The sequence below is a fragment of the Tasmannia lanceolata genome, unplaced genomic scaffold, assembly GCF_043159265.1.
Source record: "Tasmannia lanceolata isolate RefF3 unplaced genomic scaffold, GAP_Taslan_0.1 ptg000013l, whole genome shotgun sequence".
NCBI classification, from domain to species: Eukaryota; Viridiplantae; Streptophyta; class Magnoliopsida; order Canellales; family Winteraceae; genus Tasmannia; species Tasmannia lanceolata.
Genome location: NW_027518690.1, coordinates 41,467,151 through 41,483,506, shown reverse-complemented (window position 1 = coordinate 41,483,506; position 16,356 = coordinate 41,467,151). Strand labels below are relative to the sequence as shown.

Genomic DNA, 16,356 nt, shown 5'->3' with positions numbered 1-16,356 from the left:
CACCGTCGCTATCTATCTGAAGTGCACAATCAGATAGATCCGAACCAAACAGCGAACACTCCGAATGCCCAACAAATAAAACAGAACAGAGAAAAGAAAACAAAAATAACAGAAAGGAAACTGTTCTGTTTTTGCAAACGACTCAATAGAGATGGAAAAACGAATCAGCAGAGATGAAAGGCTCGTCTATCTGTTTAAAGAGAGATTCTAAAACAGATGTAAGAACTGTATTTCAAGACGTTGGAAACAATCTCTTTTTATAGAGAAAACGTGTCTGTTGAAGACACCTCTTTAAAACAGAAGAGACACCTTTTTTTTTTTAAAAACGTCATTTAAAAAATTGCCGTTACTTAAGAGGGTTGTAACGGTTGGATTAAGTTAAAACTAAAGAGACATGACCGTTGGATTTATAAATAAAAAATCCGTTTAGAAAACCCAACCCAACCCAACACAGACACACACACACACACACACACACACACACACCCGCGCCCCGCCCCGACCCGACCCGACACGGCACGGCTCGGCTCGGCTCGGCTCGGCGCGCGCGCGCGTGTGTGTGTGTGTTTTTTATTTATTTGATCTTGTTCTTTGTAAAACACCAAAGGCAAACAAATTGAATGCCCTTGAAAGGCCCAAAAGCCTTTGCTCAACACTCCCTCTTATATGGATGGGAGAATTTTTCTCAACTTCCCATCTTGGACTAAACTTTTAAGAGGTAAGAGAGCTACCTTCAAAAGTTTAAATGATATTGGTGGGAAAGTACAAGATAATAGAATCAATTTGAAAATTTTAAATTTTGGGTGGGAAATTCAAAAGCAAAAAAGAATCTTTTTCAAAAGCAAATGTTTCTTTCATTTTTAGTATTTAAAATACTAACAATCCCCCACTTATTTTAATAGAAAAAATATTAGTAAAACTTAATGCTGGGCAATCAGCAGAGTATCACGTATAATAAAGGTGACTATGTCTTGAACCTTTACTTAGTGTAAGTGCATTCTAACTGTAAGGAATTGATAGTGACTATGTCTTGAACTACAATCCTTGGGTACAGAGAGACGTGCACCACACACATGATACTAAAGTGTTCAATTGGTTCCAAAAAGCTCGCACATTACGGCCATGTGCTACATCCCAGTTTCCATGTAAGCATAAGTAAATAAGCTCTCGTCTCTTTTGGAAGCGGCCCACTTCCGCGCTAACATGTAGGTGAGTCTATCAAGGATGCTCCTGTAGCCTATACATCCCACTCATACGAGCTATAGATCTCATTAAGAGTAATAACTCAACCTTCCAAACACTTCAGGATATCATGCTTGAGTTACACCATAGGGATGGACTTTGAGATAAACTTGAAAATAGCATGATCGTCCACAAGTTACACTACGACTCGTTTTTTCCATTGAAAACCTAGTTCTTGGGATCTCCAGTCCCTAGGTTGGGTGTCCATCATAGGTAACTATTTACAAATGGGCTTTAGTCCCATCCCCCTCGATGTATTGCAGATTTTCTCCCTTGACAAGGCCTTAGTTAAGGGATCTGCCAAATTATCACCAGATCTCACAAAGTCAATGGTGATTGATCCATTAGAAATCAATTCTCTCACAGTACTATGTTTCCGGCGTATCTGTCGCGACTTTCCATTATAGTACTTATTATGTACTCTTCCAATAGCAGCTGTGCTGTCACAGTGAATCAAAATAGCGGGAACATGTCTTTCCCAAATAGGTATATCAGATAAAATATTTCTCAACCAACTAGCCTCTTCACATGCAGAGGTTAGTGCAATCAACTCAGATTCCATAGTGGACTGAGCAATAATAGTCTGTTTCTTGGATCTCCAAGAAACTGCACCACTACCAATAGTAAATACATACCCAGTGGTAGCCTTGGAATCTTCTGACAAAGTATTCCAATCGGCATCACTGAAACCCTCTAGAACAGCAGGAAACCTATGGTAGTGAATCCCATTATTAATGGTTCGTTTGAGGTATCTCATGACTCGTGATATAGCATTCCAATGTTCAATACTTGGATTACTAGTATATCTACATAATATGCCTACCGCAAATGCTATATCAGGTCTGGTACAGTCTGTAGCATACCTTAAACTACCAATAATACTAGCATACTCTTTTTGATTAACACTATCACCTTCATTAGAATACAATCTAATACTAGGATCAAAAGGAGTACATACTGGATTACAATCAAAGTACTTATACTTTTTAAGTATCTTTTCTATATAATGGGACTGGTCTAAAGATATACCACTATCAGATCTTGTAATTTTAATCCCTAAAATTACATTTGCTTCTCCTAGATCTTTCATATCAAAGTTTTGTTTTAATAGATTTTTGGTTTGTTTAACTATTTCCAAGTTAGAACCAAAAATTAAAAGATCATCAACATACAAGCAAATAATAATACAATAAGTATTAATATACTTATAATATATACACTTATCACTTTCATTGATTTTAAAACCATTTGATATAATGATATTATCAAATTTTTCATGCCACTGTTTTGGTGCTTGTTTAAGTCCATACAGTGACTTCACCAACTTACATACTTTATTTTCTTGACCTGGAGATATGAAACCACTAGGTTGGTCCATATATATCTCCTCTTCTAGATTACCATTTAAGAAAGCAGTCTTTACATCCATTTGATGAATTACCAGATTATGGATTGCAGCCACTGCAATCAAAACTCTAATGGATGTAATCCTAGTAACCGGAGAGTATGAATCAAAGAAATCTATATTTTCTTTTTGCCTAAAGCCTTTAGCAACAAGCCTAGCTTTATATTTGTCTATGGTTCCATCTGGTTTCAATTTTCTTCTAAGAATCCATTTACACCCTATGGTCTTAAATCCTGGTGGTAAATCTACTAATTTCCAAGTCTGGTTTGACATCAGAGACTCCATCTCATCATTGACAGCTTCTCTCCAAAAGTCAGCATCTGACGAGGACAAAGCTTCCTCTAAAGAAGAAGGATCTCCCTCCAAACTAAAGACATAGAAATCAGAGCCAAAATCCTTGGCTATTTTGGATCTTTTACTTCTCCTAGGTTCAATTTCTACTTCAGGGTTTACCTCAATCCTAGGCTCGGTGCCCCCACTATCTCCAATAGTCACGGTACCCCCACTATGTCTAGATTTAAAAGGAAATTTATCTTCAAAGAATTCAGCATCCACTGACTCTATTATTACACTGTTATTGAGGTCTAAAAACCTATATGTTTTGCTTGTAAGAGAGTAACCCATAAAGGCACACTCTATGGCTCTACTTCCTATTTTGGGTCTCTTAATATTAGAAAGTCTTACATAAGCTAAACATCCCCAAACTCTAAAGTAACTCACATTGGGTTTCCTATTTTTCCAAAATTCAAAAGGTGAGACTTTAGTTTTGTAATTAGGAATTCTATTAAGAACATAGCAGGAAGTTAGAATTGCTTCTCCCCATAAGTTAGAAGGGGCTCCTGAACTTAGGAGTAAAGCATTCGTAAGTTCCACTAGTGTTCTATTTTTCCTTTCTGCAACCCCATTTGAAGCGGGAGAGTAAGGAGCGGTTGTTTCATGTATAATTCCTAATGACTTAACAAAGTCAGTGAATTCTAATGATTCATATTCACCTCCTCTATCACTTTTTAGTCTCTTAATCTTCCTATTGAATTGGTTCTCTACTTCTAATAGGTATTCCTTAAACATTTTTAAGGCTTCACTCTTATGTCTAATTAAATAAATGATTGTATACTTAGAAAAATCATCTATAAAGGTTATAAAGTATCTTTTACCACTACGGGTCAAGATACCGTCTAACTCACAAATGTCACTATGAATTAAGTCTAAAAGTTCTGAATTCCTTTCAACACTTTTGAAAGGCTTTCTAGAAATTTTAGCCTTACTACATATTTCACATTTGTTAAATTCTTCTAAGACTACTTTAGGAATCATACCTAATACACTCATGTTATGTACATATTTCCTATTTATATGACACAACCTAGCATGCCATGAATTAACAGAAGAAAGCATGTAAACAGAAGAATCACTTTCATTCATTATTTCAACATTCAGTTTGAACATTCCATCACATGCATATCCTTTACCAACAAAGGATCCAAACTTGGTTACAACATACTGGTCAGACTCTATGGTTTGTTTAAAACCAGCCTTGTTAAGAAGAAAACCAGAAACTAAGTTCTTCCTCATGTCTGGAGTATGAAGAACATCCTTCAGTATCACTTTCCGCCCTGAAGTGAAGCAAAGTTCAACGTCCCCAACACCGAGTACCTTTATTGTATGCGAGTCCTCTAGAAGCACCTTCTTCTCATTATCTGCATGAGCATACGTCTTGAACCACTTCCTGTCAAAACACACATGACGGGACGCACCAGTGTCGACCCACCACCCTTCAGATCCTCCAACGATATTCACTTCAGTGATCATAGCCACAAGTGGCTCTTCTATCACGTTGGCTTGAGGGATTGGTGCAGTCTTCTTACGTCGACACATCCGTGCAATATGACCCTTGAGCCCACAAATATAGCACACAATTTTGGAATAGTCATTCTTTCCAGAAGTTGTGTTTTGGTTCGGACGCTTGAAGGTACCTCGGTTTTGGTTTTGTTGCTTTTTCTTCAACTTCTTTTTGGGCTTCAGATTCACTTGCGGTTTTTGATTTTGGTTCTTAACTTCAGAAATGGCATTCACATTAGTTACAATTTCAGTATTCCCTTCTTTCTTATCTTGGTTACGGTTTTCTTCTTCGATCCGAAGACGAACAAGAAGACCTTCCATAGATAATTCCTTAGTTTTATGAAGAAGGGAATTCCTGAATTCTTTCCAAGAAGGAGGTAATTTGTCAATCACGGCTGCAACTTGAAATTGTTCACTAATAGTCATTCCTTCCGCAAGAATGTCGTGAACAAGTTTTTGCAACTCGTGGGTTTGAGAAATCACCGTCTTCTCATCCACCATGTAATATCTAAAATACTTGCTAACCGCATATTTTTTAGACCCAGCCTCTTCCGTATCATACTTCTTCTGTAAGGCTTCCCAAAGTGTCATGGAATCCTTACAGTCACTATAAAAATCGTATAATTCGTCGGATAGGCAATTGAGAATAAAGTTTTGGCATAGGAAATCAGAATATGTCCAGTTCTTTTTCAAAGTAGATCTAACTGGTTCAAGTTCTGATCGCCAAGGCTTTGGGTCTTCCAAAACATGGGCTACTTTCTTGGTGGATAAATAGAAAAACATTTTCTTCTTCCATCTCTTAAAATTAGCACCACTAAATCGAAAAGGCTTATTCGGATTTGAGGAATCCGATATAATCTCGTCATGGGATGCCATATTTTAGAAAGAGGAAAACAGAAACGAAAATCACCTTAAAATTGTTATGAGATTTTCCTCTTAATATAAATAATATGGCGTACCTGTTTACTGATTTCTGTGAAAAACAGAAAGAATAGATGATTAGTATAACCTTTTCGATGCGGCGAGTTGAGGCACGGACTAGGTCGCTCTCTTTAAGGTGATTTTGCGCCTCTGCGGAAAACCCTCCTGTGCAACAGATCCGAACGCAATCACCCCCAGGATACAACAGCCCGACGCACCGTCGCTATCTATCTGAAGTGCACAATCAGATAGATCCGAACCAAACAGCGAACACTCCGAATGCCCAACAAATAAAACAGAACAGAGAAAAGAAAACAAAAATAACAGAAAGGAAACTGTTCTGTTTTTGCAAACGACTCAATAGAGATGGAAAAACGAATCAGCAGAGATGAAAGGCTCGTCTATCTGTTTAAAGAGAGATTCTAAAACAGATGTACGAACTGTATTTCAAGACGTTGGAAACAATCTCTTTTTATAGAGAAAACGTGTCTGTTGAAGACACCTCTTTAAAACAGAAGAGACACCTTTTTTTTTTTAAAACGTCATTTAACGGTTGGATTAAGTTAAAACTAAAGAGACATGACCGTTGGATTTATAAATAAAAAATCCGTTTAGAAAACCCAACCCAACCCAACACACACCCGCACCCCGCCCCGCCACGGCACGGCTCGGCTCGGCGCGCGCGTGTGTGTGTGTTTTTTATTTATTTGATCTTGTTCTTTGTAAAACACCAAAGGCAAACAAATTGAATGCCCTTGAAAGGCCCAAGCCTTTGCTCAACACTCCCTCTTATATGGATGGGAGAATTTTTCTCAACTTCCCATCTTGGACTAAACTTTTAAGAGGTAAGAGAGCTACCTTCAAAAGTTTAAATGATATTGGTGGGAAAGTACAAGATAATAGAATCAATTTGAAAATTTCAAATTTTGGGTGGGAAATTCAAAAGCAAAAAAGAATCTTTTTCAAAAGCAAATGTTTCTTTCATTTTTAGTATTTAAAATACTAACAGGTACTTCCTAGTGGAGGGGAGAGGTTGAGGAGCAAAGAGGGTGAAGGAATTTACAAGTAGTCTCACGCGCCCAAAACAGAAGTAAAACCCCTGTTTCTTTGCCCCCAAACAGACCCTATATGTGAAAGAATAAAGTGTCGGAATTAGCGTCCCCAAAATTAACACAGTAACACCCATCCTACTGTCACACACTGAACCCGGCAGCACAAGCCGGTGACATGGCAGCGACAGCATACCTATAGGCTTAGTCCCATAAGTATGCAAGGTCTCATATAAGAAAACTTTAAACAAAACTAATGAAATTCTCTAAAATTCAATTCTTATAAACAAGTTCAGAATTCTCAACAAATTCATAACTAAAATACAAGCTTTGAAGCAATTTATAATTCTTACAATAAGTTTCCCACTAACGGTCAACAGTAGTACAGACTAAGTCTTTCAGCTTTCTAAAAATCCTCTCTATTAGGTATATTTTCTCTTGCCTCAGAGTAGACTAGAGTGGCCGATCATCTGTAAATATATAAATATATAGAGTGCGGCTCAGTAAGTATTAACTAGTCGGATCAAGTATTCGAAATCAAATAGCTCAAAGCAAAGGTTTTCAAGAAAATCATTTTAATAAGTAAATAGACAAACATATGCATTTTATAAAACGATAAGAACTTCCGAATCTATGTTTCCAAAGTGATGTAAACTTCATTTCTATAAAAAACAATTTCTGAATTTAAAACACTTTTAGAAATCTATATTCTTTATAAAAACACTTTCAAATCTATACTATTTGTAGAAACAATTCTAAAATCAGTATTCTTTGCAGAAACACTTTCTCAAATCTATATTCTTTGTGGAAACACTTATAAATGTCTGTATTCTTTACAGAATCACTTCTAAAAATTCATATTCTTTGCAGAAACACTTATAGAAAATCCACAGCCTTTGTGACTACGGCCACAGTATACTTGTGACAAGGCCCAGAAACAATAAACAACTGTAGCAGATTTACAATAATACCACGTGGAACAGAAAAACATGATCATGCTACCAGTGTTTTATCCCCCAACTGGTAGGGTCCAAAGCATAGCCAGGCTGAGTGTCAAAACCAATACAAAACAGAATATCCATATATTCAGAGTTTACTGAAGTAATTTCAGAAGATCACAATGTCCAATATTTCAAATTCAGAGTTAGAGCAATGAATTTCTAAATCAGGCAAATTTCCAACGATGCAAATATAAGACTAATTTTGCATACTTGATTGAGAACTTTATTTAGAACCAAAAATCAAATTTAAAAATAACATATCACATAAACTATTTCGTGTATTCATATAACTAAACACCCAAGATAATTTCCAAAACCACTTTCAAATAGTACTTTTAAATAACCTAGAGAAGGTAGAAAATCACTTACACTATATACTTGGCATAAAATGCCCAAAGCCCACTTCTGAATTCTTCTCAAGAAATTTCCTCCGATCCTAAAATAATAGCATTTCGTCAACAAGGAGCGGTCGGTGGGGCTTGGATAAATGAACTATCTAGAATATGGGTTGAAGTGCCTAAAATTAGGAGAAAAAGAAATAGAAATCAGCTTCAAGACTGGTTGGTGAAGGTTCATAGAACTGTAGAAATAAAATCAGTCTCTCTCTCTCTCTCTCTCTCTCTCTGGGGTGCAAGTTTGGCCCTGTCAGGGCTGACCCGCCCTGAGCCCGAACAGGGCCTGGGCTGGATTTTCCAACCCTGAGGGCGGGTCAGGGTTCATTTTCTAGGCCCTGAGTCAGGGTCGGGTCGGGAATGGATTAGGGTTAATACCTCGGGTCGGCCTGACCCGGCCCTAAGTTTTCTATTATAGAATTGAACCATTTGTGCATGTTTCTTTTGCTAATGTTTTCTAATATCTTGAATTGATGTTTCTTTCGATTATTATTATTAAACTGTTGGTGGGAATGGAAAGAACATTTATAAAGAGAAAGAAGAGGAAGGGTTCTATTAGTGTTAGTGCTCACTTTTTGAAGCATCAATTTGCGCTGCCATGTTATTGTAATCTGCAGGCTACCTTGCTCATAGTAAAGCCTCTCTGCATGCGTCTGAATATTTTACTGTTCTATTTTTTTCTTTTGAGGAAGATCATATAAAACCATATACATTGCAAGTTAGACACTGAACAAACTGAAATATATCACTAACAACATCATCAATGCCATCTCAACTTAAACACCATTTCACACCCCTACTCTTTCATGTGGTCTTTTAGCCTTCTGTGTTGTTTCACCCATACCATTTTGAACCCCTCCAAGAGACATGGAGCTCTCTTTTTGCCCCTCAATAAGGAACTATATATTTCTTTCTTTTTCATTCAATTGTGTAGACAGAGTATCCATATTTCTATCAGTTTCTGAACCCAATAACATATGGGCAATAAATTCCTCTCTAACTCAAACCAAGCAATCAACCTCTCAAGTCTCAGACACTCCATTGTTAGAAGCCCTTACCATTGCCCAATCAGCCCCCAACACTTCCACTGATTCCGAGGCCTCGGCCTTGTAGATATAAAGCTTGGTCGCGACAAGGAAATAAATAAAATTCAGAAAATTCAGGATGGTAAAGAATGCATAATAGTAGTCTAGATGTGAGGCATTGAGGTTATTTAGAATCCATCCTCTATGACCATTCCTCTCGGTGATGTTGGACACAGTGTGAAGGAGGAAACTACTAAGGAAGTTTCCGATTCCTAAACTCGTCATGGCATAAGAAGTCCCCAAACTTTTCATTCCCTCTGGAGCTTGATCATAGAAGAATTCTATCTTTGAAACCTCTAGAAAAGCATCAGCAATCCCCATTAGCACAAATTGAGGGAGTAGTATGAATATTGTGAGTGGAACTTGGCCGCCATTTTCGACTAGGCCGTGATCTTTGGCAACCCTTAGTCTCCTCCTCTCAGTTAGAGATGCAGTTAACATGATTATGATGTGTATGATGAGTCCAATTCCCATTCTTTGAAGGAGGCTGATTCCTCTGGGATTGTTGGTCCACTTCTTCATGATTACAACGAAGAAGCGGTCATAGATCACAACAGATATGAGCATAGATAATGTTACAAAAGCTGCAAGGCTCGCCGGAGGGATTTCGAAACTACTGCCAATTTTTCGGTTAAGAGTGGTTCCTTGCTTGACAAAAAGGGTATTGACTTGGGCAAACATAGTGCTCGGAATGAATGTCGCGATCAAGATCGGAATCATTCGCAACATTTGCTTCGTTTCCTCTACTTGGGTCACTGAGCACAACATCCATGGCGTGTTTGGACCAGATTTCACAGCAGCTTTGTTAAGACACCTGCATTCATAGAGGTGATTATGATTGCTAATGGTTGAAAATCCAAAAAGAATTCAGAAAAGTTGTTAAATCAGTCCCATCCGTTGATTAGGATTGTTCAATCAATCACATCCGTTGTAGAGCCAGATAAATGGTCCGGATAAGTGTTTCAAAATACGGATGTGAGTTGAAACAGGTCAGAGAAAATCCTAGTTGACTCGGTGCAGCACAGTCAAATACTCGAATGGTGCGAATATGAGGTTGACGCCGTAGTGACCCAGAAGAGTCAAAAGGAGTTTTGATCGACTTGGTAAGGCAAAATGCAAGACCCAGACAATGTAAAATAGAGTCAACTCGGGCGAGTCAACGATTGACACTTGTAGTAGTGGTCAAGGTAATGAAAAACCAAAAGGGACTTCCATGATATATTTGATAAGAGCTTCTTATAGTATCATTTGACATTAGAATGGTAAAACTAAATACGAAAAAGAATGGAAAAACATTTAGAAATACTACTAACCTCAAAGAAGGGGTGGAGTCGATTATTATCTTGTTTTTCTTGGAGTAGTACTCCTCTAAGTCCAACTCATGAAGCTCTTTAGGGTCAGTAGGGAGGGGTACGCTCCATTTCCGTATAGCAGCCACTATGACCCTACCCATCATTGTAAAGGGACTACCAGAGGGCACCTTATGCCGATAGTAGGGTGTGCCAACTAAGAATATCACGATCGAGACCGCAAGCCCAACCGTCGGGAGCCCATAGCCTATGGACCAGCCCACATTGTCCTGTATGTAGACAAGGAATGTATTGGCAAAGAGGGTCCCAAAGAAGATGCTAAACATCCACCAGTTGAAGAAGGAGAGCTTATGAGCCCTCTCCTTTGGCTCAAAATCGTCAAATTGGTCCGCCCCGATTGTGGATATGTTGGGTTTGGTTCCACCCGTCCCAATTGCCAGTGTGTAGAGTGCGCCAAAAAATACGCCCAATTGTAGGGCAGACGCACTCTCACTGCACCCAGGGTCACCCGGGTGGGCGCAGGAAGGCGGTTTCAAGGAAGGGATGGTAACTGCTAGTGTCAATAGACACATTCCCTGTACAAAGAAAGAAAGAAAGAGGTCACAATTTGAATAAGGGTATTTTGGTCATTCTAAAAATAAGGGCATTTTATTTATTTGGAACCATGGTTTTAGATTTCGGTTTCGGTACCGGTTTCGGCCTCACGGAAACCAAAATTTTGGCAGAAATCCGGCGAAGCGATAAAAACATTATTTTATTCGATACCAGATTTTGGCCGAAATTTCGGTAATTTTGGTCAAAATTTCGGTAACAAATTAACAAGGTTTTAAATTTCGGTTTCGGTACCGATTTCGGACCCCACCGAAATATGAAATTTCGGCGAAATCCAAAATTTCGGGCCGAAATTTGGTATTTCAGTCCCCATGGTATTTCAGTCCCCACCGAAATCCGAAATTTAAAACCATGCATAGTAAATTAATTAAAAAAACAGGTTTTTGGGTGAAATTTCAGAATTCCGGACGAAAATTTCAGAAAAAGCAAAATTTCTTTTATCCCTAACTATATATATGTATACATATTATATTATAATCCAGTACTCAAAAGTCATATTATATTATAATCCAGAACAAAGAGTTTGCTTCTTGTGATAACACCAAAATGGGTCTATGTTTGCATATAAGATTATTTTAAGCTGATCTTACAAATGAGACATTAAGGCCACTTTACTAAGATTGATATAAGACTATTATATGCATATAAAGCTACATACAAAGAGGCCCTAACTTTAAAAAAAAAAAAAATTAGCTGTACCAAAGAGGCCCTAACTTTTTTTGAAAAAATTTTAGCTGTATCCAAGGAGGCCCTAACTTATGTTAACATATATAAAAGAGGGTTGGTAGAGAGTAGAGACCCCTTGATACATAAAAAACAACCCATTTACTATTTTGATACGTTTGATAGCTGACCCGTTTTCCCTTACTATGCTTTGATTAGCTTAAGTAAAAGAGGAGTGACAAAAAGAGAGTAGAATGGGCTTACTTAGATTAGCTTCCTAGAAGTAGATGAGAAGAAAGAATAGGAGTGTTAATAAGAAAAATAATATACCGAGAGATAAATTCCAGAGGCAATGACGAAAGTCCAATATCTACCAAGATGGGCGTCTGCTACGTAAGCCCCTAAGATAGGGGTCATCCAAATGGTCCCCACCCAATTTGTTACGTTATTTGAAGAAGTAACAGTCCCTTGCCTGAGCTTCCTTGTCAAATACAATACCAGGTTTGATGATATTCCATAGTAAGCCATTCTCTCAAACACCTCGTATACTACAACCACAAAAACACAAGATGCCCCTCATCAAAATAAATAAAAGTAGCCCTACTACTAGTTGAAGTCAAGGTTTTAAATTTGGACCGAAACCGAAACATTCCGAAACTGAAATGGCCAAAATTTGGAATGTTTAGGGAAAATTTTAGTTAAATTATTATTATTATTTATTTGTTTACAGAATTTCAGCTGAAATTAGCAAAATTTCAGCCAAAATTTCGGCCCAACAAACCGACATTTCACGCCTTTCTACTGAATTTTGGCGGAAATTTCGGTTTCGGTTAGGACCGAAATTCATGCCGAAACTGAAATTTAAAACCTTAGTTGAAGTTACATAAATGAAAAGAAAGAGAGAGAGTAAATGAAATGTTTTACTTCTTAAATTCATTAGGGTCCAATTTTGGTCGGGCTGGGTTGAGCTTTTGCTGAAAAATGAATTGGGATCAACCCAAACCGGACCACAGTTTTACCCTTAAAATTAATATAAATTTGATGGGGACTAAAAGCATCATTTTATGCATTAGACTTTTTTTTTGCAGTGGTGAACACATGCAAGAAATTTGAAGCTTCCGCACAAAAAGCATAGAAAGATATTTTTCTTGATAAATGAAAATAAACAAAACAAATAATTGATACTATTTAATAAAAATTGGGATTCTCTAGGAACCATCGTAGAAGGCATTTTGAGGGTCAGCTGTTGCACGAGAGAGGAGCTACATAGGCTCACTTATCCACAGATTTTGTCCTATTCATTTAATTCATCTGATATAGTGATGCAGGATGGTCCCTAGCAAATCCCTAATAACTTATATAAACGTTCTTGATAAATGGGCAAAAACTTGTGATTGCCAACCAAGTCAACGGATCTATTACATGAGATACATGCCTCTCTCTCTCTCTCTCTCTCTCTTAGGGTTTTGAATGGTGAAGAAAGAGAACCCACTTGAAACTGCAGAAAGGATCACAACTATAAACCCAAATTTGGTAGAGTAGGATGAAAATGAAAATGGGTTTTGATTCTTAGAGCAGTACATTCAAAGTTCGTCAAGGCAAACATGGATGTCGCAGAGAAAAATGAGGCTGTTGGCAAAACAAAAAAAAAGGAATTTTACTAAAATCTTGAAACAGAAGGTGCATAATTTTATGTTATTTGAAGTAGGATTGGTGAGGAGGCTCAAAGAAAAAGGGTTTTCTGAAAGCCCAGTGCTTGAGAGAGAAAAAGGTGTTATTAAAAGCATATGGTTGGCTTAGGAAATTGCAAGAAATTCAACTAGAAAGAAATTGAACTGTTAGACATGAGGTTGCCCTTGAAATTCAAAGTGTCGACAGAAAAAAAAGGATGGTCTTTCACACGAGGTTAGCTTCAAAATTGATAAGAGACCCTTTAAACTACATAAGCACCTCTAAATTCTCAACACATGTCAGTACCAGTGTACCACCTAAATCAAAGAGCACATGAAGAAGATCCCCATAAAAATACTAGGGCCCACTTACAAAAGGGTGCCATTACAAACAAAGGGGTTTGCTTAAAGTGATAAGAAAGAGCTTCTTAAACCACTGGAGTAAAGGTTCCATTAAAATTTAAGTAGTAACCACATACAAAAGGGTGATCTTGAATAAGAAAAATGGTTTCATTACCTACAACAAAAGAGCAAGCTTTCCATCCTCCTCTCTTGGATCTAAGAACAGGGTTTCCTTTGAGATCCACAGAACCATCCTGTGTGAAATCACTACCCCCACTTTCTACACTTCCAGGCATTGTTTGGAATGTAACCCTTTTGCTTCTTCAACAGCTCCTTCACTCTCATATTTATGGACAACTTTCTCTCCCTGCAAAGACTATCTCATCCTAGGATAATAACGACAAAGAGGTAAGGGACTGTGTGGCTTTTTAGAGGGACGTGCTATGTAATTTCACAGTAAGGCATTTCGTGGGTGACTTGTGCATAAGAGAAGAGCCACACAGGCTCACTTTTCAGCAGATTTTGTCTTATTCATTTAAGTCATGTGAGTCGTGCAAAAATCAGCAGTGAAATGCCTTTATGCAAAGGTGGGATTTTAAAATATTACAAAAATACTCCTCATAAATAAGAGTGTCAATGGATCCAGACGGTCCGATGGATCATCCGAATCCGAACGTTAATGAACGGGATTTAGACATATGAATAGGATCTATGGGCATATTTCGGATCATCAAATCTGGGATCCAAAAATTTTTGGATTGTATATGGGCACGCATCAGATGCCCATTGGATAGTCACGGTCCGAAATGGTTTACAAAAATACCTCCAAATTTTGTTAATGCTAACCGTTCTATGAAGGGTATTTTGGTCAAAACCTCTCTTATCACTTAATGAATCGGATGGGAATGCGATTTCACTCATTTGAGTCGTTTCATTTCATACTTTCACGAAGGAAAAAGGAGAGAGGAATTTTGTTCTTTATGCATCATATTCTTTGATAATAGTTATACATTATATTTGTGTATGTAATTTTGATTAAATTTATTGTTTACAAGCATTATTATACACATGGATTAAACATAGATAAATTTTTAATTTAGTTGAAGAAAATGCATAGAGACACACTAATAGTGGACTGCCATTCTATCTCTTTCTAAAAAAAATTAATTGTTTACTTAGCTTAATGGGACATAATAGGACAATCCAACTTTGACCCGACCGATAAGGAATTTGAATGGATCGTGACATAGGTGGATCCGACCCGAAGTGGATCCGTTGACACCCCTACTCATAAATAGACATAAATGAAAAAATAAAATAAAATGAAGTGTAGTCTCGTACAATGGTGCCCTCCATTCAGATCTAGAAGACTCCATAAGATTTTGTGGCTACGATCCTAGATAATTTCGGATCTTAAGATATGGATCCAATAGACACACTTTGGATTTATTTAGTAAGCTCAAATCCTGTCCATCCTTTGGATCCAATGGACTGTCTGGGTCCATTGACACCCCTACTAGTAAGCAGGGGACCAAGGGTCTAGAAAAGCTAAGGGTATTTCTATCTACTTAACTTGTGAGCCGGGGACCAAGGGTCTAGGAAAGCTAAGGGAGATGATGATGAAAATTTTCCAATAGACTAAATAGCATATAATAAAATTGGCCTGCACCTAACCCGTATTTTGGAAGCAGTTACTTTCTACAACATAAGGGTACTTTCGTCTTTTTATCTAATAGATGTTGTAGGATTTTAGACCTGTTATCTTTTTGTGGAGTCAATGAACACAGATTACCAGATTCACCGTCTAGAAGCACTGAGGGTACTTAGGTCATTATATGAGAAAAGGGTGTTTTACGTAGGTTGAATGTTTATGACATAGAGTAGAGTTGAAAAGAGACACCTTTTTTTGAGGTCAACTCATCAGCTGGTAAGGGAGGCCCATAAGGACACTTCACTCCATACACCTATAGATTTAGGCACTTCCACTTACACTAGTTTGCCACTTTCTTAGTAATTTACAGGCATGGTAGAAATGGATAATATTTAAGGGTGGGAATACCAAAATAGAAAAGAGAAAATTACTAAAAAACCAATATTGACAAGAGGAAGTCTAAACTGAAGGGAGCCCTTGCAAAAAAGAGGTGAAAGGGCTCTCCTATTTTTTCCCTGGGACAGCACCTTCTAGTGCGTTTTTTACTGCCTTTTAGTCTTTTACACTACAAGCAGGTGGCCCAAGGTGAAAAGGGAGAGACTATATCATTTCCCTTATACTGTTGAATAGAAATATTAAGCAATTTTGTTACAGTTCATTCCTACTTCAACAATTGAGATTTTTTTTTACAAGCATTTGTTTTTACCATGGAAAATGATTATTGTATGGCTATCTGATGAAATAAAATCACTCTAAGGGGTGTGTTTTGGCCACCATGAAAAAAATATAGTAAATGATATTTTCGCCCCTTTTGATCACCAGTGACACCCGGTGTCAGTGTACGTTGCAATCAAATCCACTAGATTTTTTCTGACATCAACTGCATTAGCCCCCCTTTTGTCATTAATACATTGACACCGGGTGTCCCGTGATCAAAAGGGGCGTAAATATCACTTCCCAAAAATATTTGTGGGGTAGTTGTGAGAGATAGGAATTTTGTTTTCACTAGTTTTTAGGGATTTTTTATGCTGTCTCCATTCCACAACACACTTAATTCTCTCCTCCCTCCCTCGCCCTTCTTAGACAATTGGGCATACAAATATTTCAATGAATAGTTTTTCATGGTTACCAAATGTGGCCTAATTGTTCTAATATCCTAACCAACAAATTATCT

The 16,356-nt window shown here is 37.6% G+C and overlaps 1 protein-coding gene across 2 annotated transcripts; it reads right to left on the bottom strand.

The window, feature by feature from the left end:
* Positions 1-8,497: 8,497 nt before the first annotated feature.
* Positions 8,498-13,914, bottom strand: LOC143890131 (protein NRT1/ PTR FAMILY 5.2-like). 2 transcript variants are annotated; one of them, XM_077394693.1, is made up of 4 exons: positions 13,707-13,914; positions 11,850-12,067; positions 10,248-10,819; positions 8,498-9,748 (listed from the first exon to the last, which is right to left on the bottom strand). In XM_077394693.1, the coding sequence occupies exons 1-4, from the start codon at positions 13,825-13,827 to the stop codon at positions 8,872-8,874; spliced, it is 1,788 nt and encodes a 595-aa protein (XP_077250808.1). In that variant the 5' UTR covers positions 13,828-13,914; the 3' UTR covers positions 8,498-8,871. The 2 variants fall into 2 exon arrangements, with proteins under 2 accessions (XP_077250808.1, XP_077250809.1); XM_077394694.1 differs by lacking the exon at positions 11,850-12,067 and having other exon boundaries at positions 13,707-13,852.
* Positions 13,915-16,356: the final 2,442 nt, after the last annotated feature.

Bases quoted from the DNA above. Each gene is read 5' to 3' on its own strand.
- LOC143890131 (XM_077394693.1), bottom strand. From the start codon at position 13,827: ATGCCTGGAAGTGTAGAAAGTGGGGGTAGTGATTTCACACAGGATGGT. The intron at 12,068-13,706 runs GTAATGAAACCA...TTGTGGTTGTAG, and splicing joins AGCTTGCTCTTTTGTTGTAG to TATACGAGGTGTTTGAGAGA. The intron at 10,820-11,849 runs GTATATTATTTT...TTCTTTGTACAG, and splicing joins CCTCTGGAATTTATCTCTCG to GGAATGTGTCTATTGACACT.